Source organism: Vigna unguiculata, chromosome 11 (assembly GCF_004118075.2).
Source record: "Vigna unguiculata cultivar IT97K-499-35 chromosome 11, ASM411807v1, whole genome shotgun sequence".
NCBI lineage: Eukaryota > Viridiplantae > Streptophyta > Magnoliopsida > Fabales > Fabaceae > Vigna > Vigna unguiculata.
This window is the reverse complement of record NC_040289.1, coordinates 37,076,810-37,093,708: the sequence shown is the minus strand read 5'-3', so window position 1 is coordinate 37,093,708 and position 16,899 is coordinate 37,076,810. Positions and strand designations below refer to the sequence as shown.

At 35.5% G+C, this 16,899-nt stretch overlaps 2 protein-coding genes across 2 annotated transcripts; both read left to right on the top strand.

Moving 5' to 3' along the window:
* The first annotated feature begins 1,045 nt into the window (after positions 1–1,045).
* LOC114168503 (FT-interacting protein 3-like) lies at positions 1,046–4,016 on the top strand. The gene is made up of 2 exons (XM_028053345.1): positions 1,046–1,135; positions 1,398–4,016. The coding sequence occupies exon 2, from the start codon at positions 1,422–1,424 to the stop codon at positions 3,738–3,740; it is 2,319 nt and encodes a 772-aa protein (XP_027909146.1). The 5' UTR covers positions 1,046–1,135; positions 1,398–1,421; the 3' UTR covers positions 3,741–4,016.
* Positions 4,017–9,583: 5,567 nt separating this feature from the next.
* LOC114170408 lies at positions 9,584–16,366 on the top strand. Its single transcript, XM_028055885.1, has 7 exons — positions 9,584–9,972; positions 10,054–10,256; positions 10,371–10,815; positions 10,903–11,262; positions 11,350–11,528; positions 11,650–14,619; positions 14,804–16,366. Exons 1-7 carry the CDS (start codon positions 9,771–9,773, stop codon positions 16,364–16,366), a joined length of 5,922 nt encoding a protein of 1,973 aa, XP_027911686.1. The 5' UTR covers positions 9,584–9,770.
* Positions 16,367–16,899: the final 533 nt, after the last annotated feature.

Genomic DNA, 16,899 nt, shown 5'->3' with positions numbered 1-16,899 from the left:
ATTGAAGAGAAAGCCTTAAACGGGATCCTTACGTGGCCATCCGTTAGCCAGGTGTCAATTCAATCTAACGGAGTTTAAAATCGGGGACCAATTCCATGCAATTTAAAAGGTCAGGGACTGAAATGGATCAATCGTTAGATGGGGGACTAAAACCAAAAAACACTAATAGTTGAGGGACGAAAAACATAATTAACCCTTGAAAATATTATTAAATCAAATATATGTAATATTATATTAGTATATGATGATAATATAATGTTATTAAGTTAATATATAAATAAAATTATATTTATTAAAAATAAAATAAAATATATCAAAAAAGATAAAGAATAGCTATTAATAAATAAATAAAAAAGACAAGAATATAGATAAACGATTTTATAAAAGAATTTATAAAAATAACGATCAATTTTCAAATATTTAATAAATAATTATATTTTAAAGATAAAATTGATATTTTAAAATATTAATACAAAAGAGATAATCCTTTTTATATATTATTATAAATTATTATTATATTTTTGTCGAAATAATACTGGAATCGGATATGAATTTAAATTCTACATTCCTGAATATAAATCTAAATAAACTGAAAAAGAAAAAGTTAAATATTATATAAAAAAGAAAACTAACATACACATTACCTAAATATTATATATAACGGATTCAAAAAGTTCAAAATCTAATCATGTTTATAATTTTGTCCCTCTCTCAAAAGAAAAACATTCTTCAGAGTGCCATGACCGACCAGAATCTTCGCATGTGCTGCCTTTGTGGTTCCTGTTTTAAAGTTGGTCAAATTAAAAATTTAGTCTCATTATTTTTCATTTTAGTTTCCACAGTAAAATCTATAAACAGGTCACCGCTCATTATTATTTATCATACAAATAAACTTTAGAATTTATATCAAATCAAATTACTTCCTAAACAAATAACATTTTATTAAAATAATCCGAAGTATCCACGTGAGTCTGGTTAGACATGTTCGATGTGTCATACGTGGGTGTCTACGTGTGTTAGATATACGTAAGATTTTGGTGTATTTATTTTTCTATGTATAGGTGCAGACTTCAATGGTACTGATCAGTGCTTGCACCTCGAGGAAGGAAGCTACCCAAACCCAGAGCCATTTTAGGTATGCGAGAACTTCAAACAACGCATGCAGCACTTGTTCATTTTCATTTTCAATTTGTGTTTTGGTTTGAGTAATTAATTGAAGCAGGTGAATGATTGTAGTTTCTTCTTTGGCTTTGCTTTATGCTTTAATTTAAGTCCTTATCTTGCTGTTTATCTGTGTTTCTGCATGTTCCATATCGTGTGATTTCCACCTCAGGCAAAATCTGCTCATCGAAAAACAATGTGTTCATAATTTCCATGTTTGTTTCAAATCGATGCAGTTAACTGTTAACCTAGAGAAGAAAATGCAGAGGGCGCCACTTGCACATTCCCATGAATTCGCCTTGAAGGAGACCTCTCCCAACATTGGGGCAGGGGCAGTGACAAGGGACAAGCTATCAAGCACCTATGACCTTGTTGAACAGATGCAGTATCTCTACGTTCGCGTGGTGAAAGCCACGGACTTACCTGCAAAAGATGTGACCGGAAGTCTCGATCCATATGTTGAAGTGAAGCTTGGAAACTTCAAGGGAGTCACCAAGCATTTTGAGAAGAAGTCGAACCCTGAGTGGAATCAGGTCTTTGCCTTCTCAAAAGACCGGATTCAAGCCTCGGTGTTGGAGGTAATTGTGAAAGATAAGGATGTTATTTCAGATGACTTTGTCGGGAGGGTGTGGTTTGATCTGAATGAGATCCCAAGACGTGTTCCTCCAGACAGTCCTTTGGCTCCACAGTGGTACAGACTGGAAGATCGCAAGGGTGTAAAAACAAAAGGAGAGTTAATGCTCGCAGTTTGGATGGGGACTCAAGCAGATGAGGCATTTCCTGATTCTTGGCACTCTGATGCAGCAATGGTTGGCTCCGAAGCAGTTACCAACATAAGGTCAAAAGTTTACCTCTCTCCCAAGCTCTGGTATGTCAGGGTCAATGTGATTGAAGCGCAGGACTTGGTTCCCAGTGACAAGAGCCGGTATCCTGAGGTTTTTGTGAAGGTTAATCTAGGAGGCAAGTTTGTTAGAACTAGATTGTCTCAAAGCAAAAACATAAATCCTATGTGGAACGAGGATTTGATGCTGGTTGCTGCGGAGCCGTTTGAGGATCCCTTGATTCTGAGCGTGGAAGACAGGGTTGGACCAAACAAAGATGAGATTCTGGGAAGGTGTGTGATCCCTTTGCAGGTTGTGCAGCGGAGGCTGGACCATAAGCCTGTGAACAGCAGGTGGTTTAATCTTGAGAAGCATGTTGAAGGGGAGAAGGAGAGCAAATTCGCAAGCAAGATACATTTGAGGTTGTGTTTGGATGGTGGGTTCCATGTGTTGGATGAGTCAACTCATTACAGCAGTGATCTTAGACCAACTGCTAAGCAGCTATGGAAGCCTAGCATTGGAATTCTTGAAGTGGGGATTATAAGTGCGGTAGGGCTTATGCCGATGAAGACAAGAGATGGCAGAGGAACCACAGATGCTTATTGTGTGGCAAAATATGGGCAGAAGTGGATCCGAACTAGGACTATTGTAGATAGCTTCACTCCAAAGTGGAATGAGCAATACACTTGGGAAGTGTTTGATCCATGCACTGTTATTACCATAGGAGTCTTCGACAATGGTCGTGTAGGAGGAGGAGATAAAGGTAGTGAAACAAAGGATTCTAGGATAGGGAAGGTGAGAATCAGGTTATCCACACTTGAAGCTGATAGAGTTTACACACATTCATATCCTCTTTTAGTACTTCACACTTCAGGTTTGAAGAAAACAGGAGAAGTGCAATTGGCTGTGAGGTTCACAAGCTCATCTTTCATCAATATGTTGTACATGTATTCCCAGCCTCTGTTGCCAAAGATGCACTACATCCATCCTTTATCTGTGATTCAGCTGGACAGTCTGAGGCATCAGGCCATACAGATTGTGTCAATGAGGTTGAGCAGAGCTGAGCCACCATTGAGGAAAGAGGTTGTAGAATACATGCTTGATGTGGATTCTCATATGTGGAGTATGAGAAGGAGCAAAGCCAATTTCTTCAGGATAATGAAAGTTCTTGGAGGTTTGATAGCCTTTGGGAGGTGGTTTGATCAGATATGCAACTGGAAAAACCCCATCACCACCATTCTAATTCATGTCCTTTTCATAATATTGGCTCTTTACCCTGAGCTAATACTCCCCACAATCTTCTTGTACCTGTTCTTGATTGGAATCTGGAACTTCAGATGGAGGCCTAGACACCCTCCACACATGGACACTAGACTCTCTCATGCTGATGCTGCTCATCCTGATGAATTAGATGAAGAGTTTGATTCATTCCCAACTTCACGGTCACCAGATATTGTTAGGATGAGATATGACCGGTTAAGAAGCATTGCAGGGAGAGTCCAAAGTGTTGTAGGAGACTTAGGAACACAAGGAGAAAGGTTCCAAAGTCTGCTGAGTTGGAGAGATCCAAGGGCTACTACACTCTTTGTCACATTCTGTTTCATTGCTGCTATTGTTCTCTATGTTACTCCCTTTCAAGTTGTGTCACTTCTCAGTGGCTTCTACATGCTTAGGCACCCCAGATTCCGCAGGAGACTTCCATCAGTTCCACTCAACTTCTTCAGAAGAATGCCTGCTAGATCAGACAGCATGTTGTGAGCACAGATGATTCAACTCTCTTCATTTTCATGCACTACTTGGTTAAAATGAATCTTCATAAAGTGAGAGTATTCATGATGTTGCAGTAATGTTCATTTGCATTCAGTAATTAACTTCGTAAGTGCCAACTTTTACCTGCCAGTAGAGTAAGATAGTCCTGGTAGCTAGATTTTCCTCTGCAAAATTTTTCAGGATTAGCTTTATTTCCTTCCCTTTCTGTTATTCTCTTAACGATTTCTGCTACCAGTTAATGTTACTACTATTCATGAAAAAAAATACTTGCTCGAAGAGATTCTCAAATAAACTTCAAATATCTCAAAATATTAGTTCTTAGTTGAGTGAGGAATATAAAAACCAGAACACTGATGAACCATAAAGCAAGAGAATAATAGAGGGCCTACTTGTGTAAAGTGACATGACATCTCTGTTGTTTTGTTGCGAGTAAACTAACGTGAAATTGTACGTTTATAGCAGAAATGTCGTTATCATAAGAAAGGTAGCAATAATGTGGATCTAATATTTCATTACGCCAAACTTTTGAAGACCCTACCACGCCAATCATCATATATTTGACCTGCTAACAAGTTTTCAACGGTCATTTTCATCATGAGAATGAATCAAAACAAAAAAAGAAAAATCAGATCACTTTTGTAGATCTAGAATAGCGTTGCAATAAATAACAATGCTGTGTTCGTCGAGGTCTACCTATGCAATAAAATTCGTAGCGTCAATTTGATATACAAACATGCGAGTACATAATTTCAAGTTCGTTCAATTTAAACAATCTTGGAATAGGGTTAAATTTTGGACATTTTGATTACAAGAACCCTTAGAAGATTCGATTAGGTACATATTTGATTCACTTGTGTCGGTAAGTTACTATTTATTTGCATATTTAATTTAAATTTAGGTACAATAGATTAACTGGAGATGCTATGTTAGTTTTTTTTTTTTTATTGACCAAAAAAATATATTTAATATAACATTTAGTGTGCTCACCTCATATAATCACACACACACACATATATATATATATATATATATATATATATATATGATGCACAAATACGATACATGTATTGGATACATCGATATATTAATTTTGAAAATAATAGGATACATTACGTGATATATGTATATTAAACAATATACAATTTTTTTAAAAACATGAAAAATATATGATTAATTTTGTACAAATCCAAATTAAAATCAAATGTTTAAATATTTTTAACATAAAAATTTATACATTATTATCATTATAAAAACATTATTGGTTTATATATTAGATTCTTCATTGATAAGTATCGTTAACGTATCCTAAGTAAGATATCAGATATGTGTCGGACATGGATACGTGATACAAATTAAAATATCCGTGTATCATAGATTGCTAGCTATGTTAGTTCCTTAAGTCTAAAAGGTTGGCTTGTGAACTTTGAACAAATATCAAAATGAATATTGATATATTTTAATAAAATTTTGGCATAATAAAGTCATTGTTGACAATAACAAGAAAAATAAAATACAGTTTAAGAAAGTTAAAAATATTTTTAATCCTCGATTCAATCTAAACTAATATATTATTATTAGTTTGATAGAAAAATCCATATTATTGTAAATTTGATAGAAACATTATAAATATCAATCATATTGTTTAGATCATTATATTAACAAAATTGGCTTAAATACCTTTTTGGTCCTCATTTTCGTAGTGTTTGTTGCGGATGATCCTCATTTTAACAGAATGTTTAAAATGGTCCTTATTTTCGTAGTGTTTGTTGCGGATGATCCTCATTTTAACAGAATGTTTAAAATGGTCCTTATTTTTATCGAATGTTTAACATGGTCCTCATTTTCGCAATTCGTGTTTTATTTGGTCCTTTTCTGTAACGCCGTTTAAATCATTCACAGAGCATTGTACAGGTGGCACGATTTGTATTAGGGTGTGCTACGTGTACGTTACAGGTGGCTAATTAACGTTAATTTTTTCAATTTAGGAGAAATTTTGCAATTAGGGAAATTTCTTCATCTTCGTCTTTCTTGAGCTTGGTATGAAGTGGAGAGTCAAACATTGTACTGCATTTTGACTTTCCTTAAACTTTGTTCAATTTCACTTTTGCCAAACATTGATGTAGTGCATTTTGATGAAGATGAATTAATGTTATGAATTTAACTTCTTCCAGACTTAGATCAATATCACTTACTTCAATGCTCAGATTAAGATGTCATTTCGAACATGTTGGAACTAATATCAACATAATCAAACTAATTCATTTATTCATTTAACAATAGTACAAAACAGATTGGACTTTAAAATCATTAATTTGTCTCATTTGTGTCATGGTGATGACATCTTTTCATCAACACCACCATTTGAAAGAGTTGCAGCCCACATTATTGGAACCACCACTCTGTAAATCAATAAACCAAAAATTAAAACCAATTTATTATTAACACAAAAATAAAAATAGATTGTACCCAAAATTTTCTACCAATATTCTTTGGAGTTCTTGCCATCCTCAAAGCTGCCATCTCTCCGCAGCTACAAATCAGGCCATTTCTCGTTGAACCACCAACAGTGCACGAAGTGATATAACACGGTTGCCTCCAACGATTACAACCTGAGGTAAAGGAAGAAGATTGAGACTGTAACATACCTATATAATGGGATTGCAGGAAGAAGAAGATTGCAGCAACACCAATTGGGAATGGAGGAACAAGATTGCCAAAACTCACCAACTGCCCAAACATTCCTTACTAAAACCCTAGCTCACTTATTTAACCCCAAATATCTAATTACCACACACACCTGTACAGTACACGTAACACACCCTAATACAAACTGTGCCACTTGTACAATGATCCGTTAATGATTTAAACGGCGTTACAGAACAGGACCAAATAAAACACGAATTGTAAGAATGAGAACCATTTTAAACATTCGTTTTAAACATTATGTCAAAATGAGGACCATTCGCAACAAACATTATGAAAATGAGGACGAAAAAGGTATTTAAGCCAATAAAATTTAATGAAACATTATTTGGGACCGCCTCTACCTTTCTCATAATCCACACATTTCTAATTTAAGTAACGAACTAAATGAACTCAATGATTTTCTTTTTTTCAAAATAATTAATTACGGAGAGATTAAATGTGACTTGGAGTTTAAAACTAAAATTTTTAAGACAGTATTGATACCTTTCCTCTCGGATAAAATCTGATACTATAAATTTTTTTATGAGATTTGAGTTGAATTCATGTAAAGAATTCAACTTTTTACATTATAATAATATAAGACAATTAATTTACAAGTCTCTTTTTACATTATATTCAACTTCTTTTTTTTTATCATTATGAGACTTTTGGATTCCTAACATTCGCATGGGTTAATTTCAAAATTGAAGGATTGAATTCATGAAATTTAAAAAAAATAAAAATTGTAATGTACAAATTAAAGATTATAAAAGATCAAAATACATTTACACTTGATTGTATTTGAAGATGGAAACGGAGCAAGCTAAGAAAAGAAGAAAAAATTAGAAAATTGATTGTCATAAATATTGATAAAATAATTAGCAATGGATTATATTTTCAACATAATTAATAATATGTTTATTTTTATTAATATTTATTTATTATAATAAAATAAATAATAAATAATAAAATTAAAAAAATGAATAATAAATAAACATATTTTACTTTTATTTATTTCTACTCTCTTTCTTTTAATTCAAATAACCTCAATTTTCACATTTTTTTTCTTTTTTTTTTTTCACTCACCATAGTCTATACAAACTAAGTTTTTATAAATCATTATTGCTCTTTTTATGTATTCCATTTTCCCACTTTATCTCTTCCGGTTCTACCCAAAAAAATGTAAGAAACATGTGTGGGTGTATAATTTATCCCTTTCTTGATGTTAATCATATCAGGAAATAAGTCATAAATAATTTTCGTTACTAATTTCAGATTAAGGAGAAAGATGTGAAGAGAAGAGAGAAAAGTAAGTGACAAAATAAATGACATGGTTTCTGGAAAAAAAAAAATCAAGAAAATGTAAATCACAACTATAACATAACTAAATAAACATTCCCTATTACGCTGTATAAACATATATAAAAACGCTAACCTTAAAGAAACATCATTAACTACCATCATGGATAACGATCCATTTTTTATTTATTTATAACAATAACGATCCATTTTTTTTTACTACAAACGTGGTATATAAAATTGAAAAAAAGAAGAAGAAAAAGTCCACTTCAATCCAACGACAATCATCGGAAGTTCCACCATTATCGGATGGTGCTCCTTAGTCAACTAACAATCTGCAGAAATTCGTATCTTGTAAGGCATAATTCCACATCACCAACTCATATATATATATATATATATATATATATATATATATATATATATATATATGTATATATATGTATGTATGTATATATATATATGTATGTATATATATACATACATATATATATATATATATACATACATATATATATATACATACATATATATATATATATATATATATATATATATATAAAATTATGAACACTACTCAATGTAATTTTTCGTCTGTCTCTTTCTCAACCCATCATATATCTCTCTGATGTTCATTATAATTGGTAAATAATAAGATACAAGACTATAAAATTTTGTTATTGTTAACATAAAAAACTGATATTTGTGGAGCATGGACGAGTAAGATCATATTGTAATTTGTAATTGTTGGCATGCATATGGATTCTCCTAAGTGTTGCTGTAATTAACATGCATGATACTGAAGAATCAAATTGGAATATCTCCTGATCCTCTGTTGAATTATCCTTCACAGACGGTGATGGCATTCTGGGACTTATCGAAGCCGCATAATAAACATCATTATCATCATAATCTACTTGTCTCTATTTTTTGAGCCCTTATACGCTAACACTTCTATATATAACAACGAGTTCGGCAGCTTCCACTTCAGTTCAGTGTGTGAAACTGAAGCTACGTACCCTTCTTTCACAAACACTCTTAAACTTCTTTTGCTTGCCATTTTGCATCCACTTGGTACAGTTAACGGCCAAACGTGTTGCATGGTCACTTAAGGTACGTGATAGTTTCTTTTGTTACCCTTTCTGCTTCCATAATCGCCATGTCTGATTCTGTCAGCACATTGCTCAAAAGTTTGCAGTGGACAAGATTGGTTCTGCACGGGTTAATGTGTTTGATTCATGCACGTGTTGTCTTTGTGTTTTTGTTCTCACAATGAGTGTAATTACATCAAGTCCTTTAGAAGATTGACGTTAAACTGCATACTTCTCACCTCTGAGTTAAAGTTAGTGATGAAATGTTTCCATATTTTCTGTTGCCGAATGATCAATGAAAAAGACTGCCATCAGTTTGTCTTTTCTGAATTTATTTTGGTGTGGACTATTTCTCGAGTTCCTTGTGAAAACTTCTCCTCATTTCGTGTTTCTTCGTCATTCAGTTTAATTTTCTACCAGACTATTCTAAATTCTGAAAGAGTATGTTGAGTATTCATTTTCAATTTTAAATCTTTCACTAAAAAAATATTATCTACAGCATTCGAAAGATTTGACTTCTAGAAATTTGAATTGTTCTCCAACAGACTATTTAGAGTTCTTCCACGCTATAGTAGACCCAATGCTGAGGCTATTTCTGAATCTAGGACTTATATAGCATGCATTATAGGGAGGGTGCATCTGGACCCATTTATGTGTTACTTGTGACATCACAGCAACGAACTTCTTGTTAAATCAGTATATTTGTCTGTGTGCTAAGTCATAACTACTAACTACTATTTATTTATTCTGTGTTTCGTGCGAGAAATCCTCCAAGCGTTGGCTTATGAAATTTATCTTTCTGTATCAGTTGGGTTAGACCTTGCTCCCAAAGGTTGGGAGTTGGATGATGCATGTATAATACTACTGAAGTTTATAGTGTTGACTGAGTTTGTCACTTGATCTTAACAGGTTTTACATATTTCTGGTTTCAAAATCATACTAGATGGATCTAGAGATACCAATAGAGGACCAGTTCTCCAAATTGCACCCTTCCTTGGCAGAAAACACCAGAATTGGAATAGTTGGTGCTGGTCCAAGTGGCTTATCAGCAGCTTATGCACTAGCCAGGCTTGGTTATAAGAACATCACAGTCTTGGAGAAACATCATACGGTTGGTGGCATGTGTGAATCAGTAGAAATTGAAGGTATATCTTGATTACACTCTCTTAAGTCTTGACTGATTAAAAGTGACAATAGGTTTTGACCACTAGTAAATGTCTATGCAGGAAAAGTTTATGATCTGGGTGGGCAAGTTCTTGCAGCAAACAGTGCTCCAGTCATTTTTCACTTGGCAAGAGAGACAGCCTCTGAACTAGAAGAATTGGATTCCCACAAGCTTGCTGTCATTGATCATTCCACTGGAAAATATCAAGATATTGAAGTTGCTGATGATTATGTATCAGTTATGTCACTTACATTGGAAATCCAAGTTAGTTTTTTCTCTCTACTTTCAGTCTTTTATAGACACCTAATGCTTGTTTTTCTAAGTTCTACGACTTGAAATTTGTATGAGGTCAATCAATTGTCCTTGTGCTATTGTCAGGAAAAGGTGAAGAATTGTAATCGTATTGGGGTCCATGCTGTTAGTGACATTGCTTCAGACTTAACTCCAGAATATCTTAAGCATCATGGACTCAAATCTGTTCCCAAATCTGTAGCTTATGGTTACACTGCTTCAGGATATGGATTTACTCAAGACATGCCTTATGCCTACCTGCATGAATTTACTAGAACGTCCATGGCTGGAAAAATTCGACGATTCAAAAATGGATATACTAGTCTGTGGCAGAAGATTGCTGAATCGCTTCCCTTAAAACTTTGCTGTAACACTGAAGTATTGGCAATCAGGAGGAACTCTGATGGTGTCACTGTTAAGACCAAGAGCTTAAATAAAGTTGAAACTCTGGAATTTGATAAGATAATAATCTCGGGCTCATTTCCATTAAAATATGGAAGGACTTACAGATCATTTCCTTCAACTTGCATAGGTAGGTAAAATTCTTACTGCTCCATATTTATGTAAGGTAGTGCTATTTTCTCCAGCTTCAAACCTGATTAAACAAGTCTTATGGCAGAGCGTGAAACAGAAGTAATGGATGCAAGTGACCTTGAAAAGGAATTGTTCAGCAAAGTAGAGACAAATGACTACTACACCACTGTTATAAAGATTAACGGGCTAGAACATTTACCTGTTGGATTTTACTATTTTGGTGAATATATGGAAGATCCCAGCACAATAGGACATCCAGTTGCAATGCAAAAATTTTATGCTGGCTCTAACATATTCTTATTCTGGTCCTATGGCAACTCTGTTGATATTAAGGGACAAGCAGTCACGGAGCTTGCGATCAAGACAATAGAAGCCATGGGAGGAGAAGTTGAGAATGTCATTCTTCAACGCCGCTTTATGTACTTTCCTCATGTTGGTAGCCAAGGTATTTGTTTGTCTATTTGATTTGTTTTTTTGAGAGTTCAATACTTTTTGCCACAAAGGAGCTCTAAATTCTGAAGCTTCAATACAGATATGAAAGATGGGTTTTATGAAAAGTTGGAATCAAAGCTTCAAGGATCAAGAAATACTTACTATGTAGGTGGACTCATGGCTTTCGAGCTAACAGAGAGAAATTCATCTTATGCCATGGCTCTGATCTGCAAGAACTTTGCACATAGCAATGATTTGCCAATATTTCCTTACACTAAGGTAATTTGTCATTTTTATGTATTTTTACAAATCAATGATTTGAAAAGTCTAGATTTTATTGAATTTGGATGATCATGTTTTCCAAATAGACCTACACTTCATACAAGTATGTTTTATGCAGAATCTGTTTCCCTTGCAAACTGAGTGCCAGAAAAAGAACCCTAAAGAATTAGGTGAATTGGAAGAAGTGCAATTTCCTAATTTGCCTACTTTGAATAGCTACTTAAAGCACTGGGGAACTCATCCAATCACTCAAAACAGGATTCTGTATTCTTGGATTAATGAAGAAGGGGCTCCAGTAAGCCAAAGGACCTACAGAGAACTGTGTTTTAATTCTTCTTGCATTGCTCATAAGCTTGTAACAAGCCAAAAGCCGGTTATAAAGCCAGGTGACAAGGTTCTTCTGGTTTATGTCCCCGGTTTGGATTTTATTGATGCCTTCTTTGGATGCCTAAGAGCTAAAGTCATACCAGTCCCAATTCTTCCTCCAGATCCCATGCAAAGAAATGGACAATCACTAAAGCAAATTGAAAATATTGCCAAGTCATGTAGCATTGTGGCAATTTTATCAACAGTTGCTTATCACTCAGCAGTCCGTGCAGGTTCGTTGAAAAATTTAATCTCATTCGTTGGAAAAAATGAGAAATCTTTGGCTCGGTGGCCCAATCTTCCATGGTTGCACACTGATACATGGGTCAAGAAGTCCAAAAGTATGGTTTTGGAACATCTTGATGAACAAGGTGAACCTGAGCCAGGTGATATATGTTTCTTGCAATTTACCTCTGGTTCAACTAGTGATGCTAAAGGAGTCATGATCACTCATGGTGGGCTAATTCACAATGTAAAGCTGATGCGAAGGAGATACAAGAGCACCTCAAGGACAATGCTAGTAAGCTGGCTTCCTCAGTATCATGACATGGGACTGATTGGGGGACTTTTTACATCTCTTGTTAGTGGTGGTTCTGCAGTATTGTTTTCGCCAATGACATTTATCAAGAAACCACTCTTATGGCTTGAAGTTATGAGCAAGTACCGAGCAACTCATAGTGCTGGCCCCAACTTTGCCTTTGAGTTAATGATTCGAAGATTGGAGTCTGACAAGGATAAGCTTCATAATTTAGACCTCTCATCCTTGACTTTTCTTATGGTTGCTGCTGAACCAGTGAGACAGAAGACCCTGAAAAGATTTGTTGAGCTAACCAGTCCGTTTGGCTTATCTGAAAAGGTGATGGCGCCTGGATATGGTTTAGCAGAAAATTGTGTGTTTGTCTGTTGTGCATATGGAGAAGGTAAGCCGATCATTTTGGATTGGCAGGGAAGAGTTTGTTGTGGTTATGTTAATCATGAGGATGCAGATATTGACATTAGAATAGTTGATCCAGAAACTCTTGAAGAGCTTCAGGAAGATGGAAAGGAGGGAGAAATCTGGATTAGTAGTCCAAGTGCAGGAATAGGATACTGGGGAAGGGAAGAGTTGAGTCTAAAAACTTTCAGGAATGAACTTCAGAACCTTCCTGGTCGTAGCTACACAAGAACTGGAGACTTGGGACGAATAATTGATCAGAAATTATTCATCACTGGAAGAATCAAAGATCTTATCATTGTTGCTGGAAGAAATATTTACTCAGCGGATGTTGAGAAGACAGTTGAGACTTCGTCTGACATTCTTCGTCCTGGTTGCTGTGCTGTCGTTGGAGTTCCTGAGGAAATTTTATCAGCAAAGGGGATTTCCACCCCAGATGGCTCTGATCAGGTAGGCTTAGTCGTGATTGCAGAAGTAAGGGATGGTAAGCCAGTCACCAAAGATGTGATTGAGAAAATTAAGACTCGTGTGATGGAAGAACATGGAGTTAATGTTGCTTCCGTCAAGTTGATCAAGCCCAGAACCATCAGCAAAACAACTTCAGGAAAAATCAAGAGGTTTGAATGTGTCAAACAGTTCAGTGATGAAACACTGAACTTGATACCAATAGGTCCAACACCTGTTTTGAGAAAGAAGTCGTTGTTAAGTTCGTTTACTACAGGAATGTTGAGAGAAGGAAAAACACCGGGGCCACTTGCACCAAGGAAAAGGATCAGTAAGAATGAAATTGTAGAGTTCTTGAAAGGGCTAATATCTGAGCAGACTGGAATCTCAGTCAACAACATCTCAATCACAGACAACTTGACCTCATATGGAATTGACTCAATTGGAGTGGTTAAAGCAACTCAAAAACTCTCAGATTTCTTAGCAACTCCGATTTCAGCCATAGATGTTTTCACTGCATCCTGCATTCTAGAATTGGCTAACTTCTGTGAAGATCTTCTATCAAAGTCTCAGCCTCAACTTACTAGCAATTCATCCAATGTTCCAGAAGCTCAGAATGGTTCCACTGAATTTAATGTGGAGGTATCCAAGTCTTGGTGGTTTGGTATCCGTGTACTTCAATTCCTATCTCTTATTTATATTTCTATCATTCTGGTTTCTCCTGCATATCTATCCGTCACTACTTATCTCAATTTCACCTTAAGTGCCAGTAAATGGATAAATGGATTTCCATGGCTACATTACTTAATTTCCCTGACTTTTGCACCTGTTGCTTGGATTCTTTGCATGGCTTCTACTTGCATTTGCATATCATTATTTGGAAGCTCTTTCTTGGGGCCAAACTATGACCCTACCTCTGAAATTTCCATATATTCAATGGATTTTGTCAAGTGGTGGACACTGTATAAGGCCCAAGAAATTTCTTCTAGAGTTCTGGCGGTACACCTCAGAGGAACAGTGTTTCTGAAATGCTGGTTTGAGATGCTGGGCGCAAGGATCGGATCATCAGTTTTACTTGACACGGTTGACATCACTGACCCATCTTTGGTGTCAATTGGAGATGAAGTTACCATCGCTGAAGGTGTTTTGGTTCAAAGCCACGAGGTAAAGAATGGAATTTTACGTTTCCATCCTATTAGGATTGGCAAATGTTCTTCTATTGGACCTTATGCTGTTATCCAAAAGGGAAGTGTCATTGAAGAAGGTGCTGAGATACAGGCCTTGCAAAAGGTTGGACCAGACCAACATGTGTTCAAACCTGCAAAGCTTGATAATGGTATTAAGGTATGTTATGTCTAAGTAAGAAACGCTTATAAAATTATTTTATATATTTAGAACATATACTCTTAGCACAGAGGAAAATGATACTTTACAAAGTTTTGTTTGACAAATTTTACAAACAATGAAGTGATCTCAAAGTCAATTGAAGCTAGAACTATTAACTAATACCTTTTCTATTTTATTTCAGAAAACAGAGCTCTCTGTTAATATCAGAAAAACTCAATATGATATTATCAACCACTTTATGGGAATCTATCTTGTTGGCTTTCTCAGCTCCCTTGCTGCGATCATTTCCTACTTCTTATATACCAGATTCTCCAACCAACCTCTATCACCCCAACACTTTTCCTTTGTTTGCATTGGTGGGGCCTTCCATTGGATCCCGTTTACAATCGTTGCGTATGCTACCATGTTTTCTGAAGTCTCATCAAACCCAATCACTTTTGCCATTTCATTTACCAGCGCCTATTTGCTTCATGGTTTCATACTCATCATTCTCACCACTGCTTTTACTCGTCTCCTCAAAACTAGTCAAAACCAAACACAATTTAAAACCTGGCTTCGATGTCAAGTCACAACTTCCTGCCACCTTAGATGTGCAAAGCTTCTCTCAGGAACAGAAGCCTTCTGCATATATCTACGCCTTTTGGGTGCCAAAATCGGTAAGCATTGTTCCATCAGAGCCATCAACTCAGTTTCATGTCCAGAGTTAATGTCAATTGGTTCAGGTGTACATCTTGGAGATTTTAGCCGGATAATTACAGGGTTTCATTCTTCAAGCGGATTTGTCAGTGGAAAAATTGAGATTCAGGATAATTCGGTTATTGGGAGTCAAAGTGTAGTCCTACCCGGTTCTCTAGTCCAAAAGAATGTCATTCTAGGTGCACTTTCAGTTGCTCAAATGAATTCTACCCTCCAAGAGGGTGGTGTCTACATTGGATCAAAGTCCCAAGCCGTCATAAGGAACTCGGTGAAGAATGCTTGTGATGAATGGATAAAAGATATAGACAACAACATAAGCAAAAAAAAGGTTGTTGATTTGGCTGCAGGTCTCTACAAAAATGACTCACAGAAATTGACCCTGACCAGAACATGGTTTCAGACATTCTCAGCACTCTTCACTCAGCCACTGCTACAAACAGTTTTACCTCATATGGTGTTGGGTTTAGCAGTCTTTGGTCCCTTGAACTGTGTTCTATACCTAAAGAGTGCCAAGAAACTTCAAATATATTGGTTGCTTCCATTGTTTTGGGTTCAGTCAGGGGCCTTAGCATCATTGGCATGTGTGATAGCCAAATGGGTTCTTGTGGGAAGGAAGAAAGCAGGTGAAAGAGTGGGTATATGGAGTGAAAGGATCACATTGGACAGCACATGGCAGGCCATTAGAACCTTAGTTGGAGAGTATTTTATGGACATGACAAGTGGGTCATTTTGGTTTGTGGTGTGGATGAAGATGATGGGTGCAGATGTGGATATGGAAGATGCAGTTTATGTAGATAGCATGGGAGCCTTATTGAACCCAGAAATGGTGAAGATTGAAAGAAGGGGTTGTGTAGGAAGAGAAGCCTTGTTGTTTGGGCATGTGTATGAAGGTGAAGGAGGAATGGTGAAATTTGGAGAGATCAAAATTGGAGAAGATGGGTTTGTAGGGAGTAGAGCTGTGGCCATGCCTGGTGTGCAGTTAGAGAATGGGAGCAATCTTTGTTCTTTGTCACTTGCCATGAAAGAAGAAATCATTAGATCATGCTGAGAAATATTTGTACTCATATATGCTGGCTTCTCTTTTCTGCACTCTTTCAATAAACAACTAGCTAGCATTTTAGAAGAAACTTAACCATTTTACGCTTAGGATCTTGTATCATTAAATAATATATGCATCGATCATACCGTGAAATTCTACTTGAATTTCACCTCTATTTGTCTATCATGACTCGTTTTTTTTTTCTCCTTTACATTCATTTTAATTTCTTTTTATCGACAATGCTATCATTGGTACGTGTTAACTGAATCCACAACTTTTCTCATCTTATCTTTTTAACCTATCAAAATAACTTTATATCTCTGAAGTTTTGATGACAACTTTCTCCAAATCTCCCAAATTGTGTTTTAATTTTTTGTGTTAAAAAGTTAACCTTAACCGATAATAAATGAATGATTATTTTCTTAAAAGATTAAATAAAAACAAAAAGGTTTAAGAGAAAAGATCACATTAAGTTATTTAATGATTGGATTAAATCACTTAATAACTTAATCAAACATAATTACTTAATCTTGATTTCTAAC

Excerpts from the sequence above, each read along its gene's own strand:
- LOC114168503 (XM_028053345.1), top strand. The coding sequence starts at position 1,422 with ATGCAGAGGGCGCCACTTGCACATTCCCATGAATTCGCCTTGAAGGAG.
- LOC114170408 (XM_028055885.1), top strand. The coding sequence starts at position 9,771 with ATGGATCTAGAGATACCAATAGAGGACCAGTTCTCCAAATTGCACCCT. Across the intron at positions 9,973-10,053 it reads TGAATCAGTAGAAATTGAAG|GAAAAGTTTATGATCTGGGT; the intron begins GTATATCTTGAT and ends ATGTCTATGCAG. Across the intron at positions 10,816-10,902 it reads ATTTCCTTCAACTTGCATAG|AGCGTGAAACAGAAGTAATG; the intron begins GTAGGTAAAATT and ends GTCTTATGGCAG.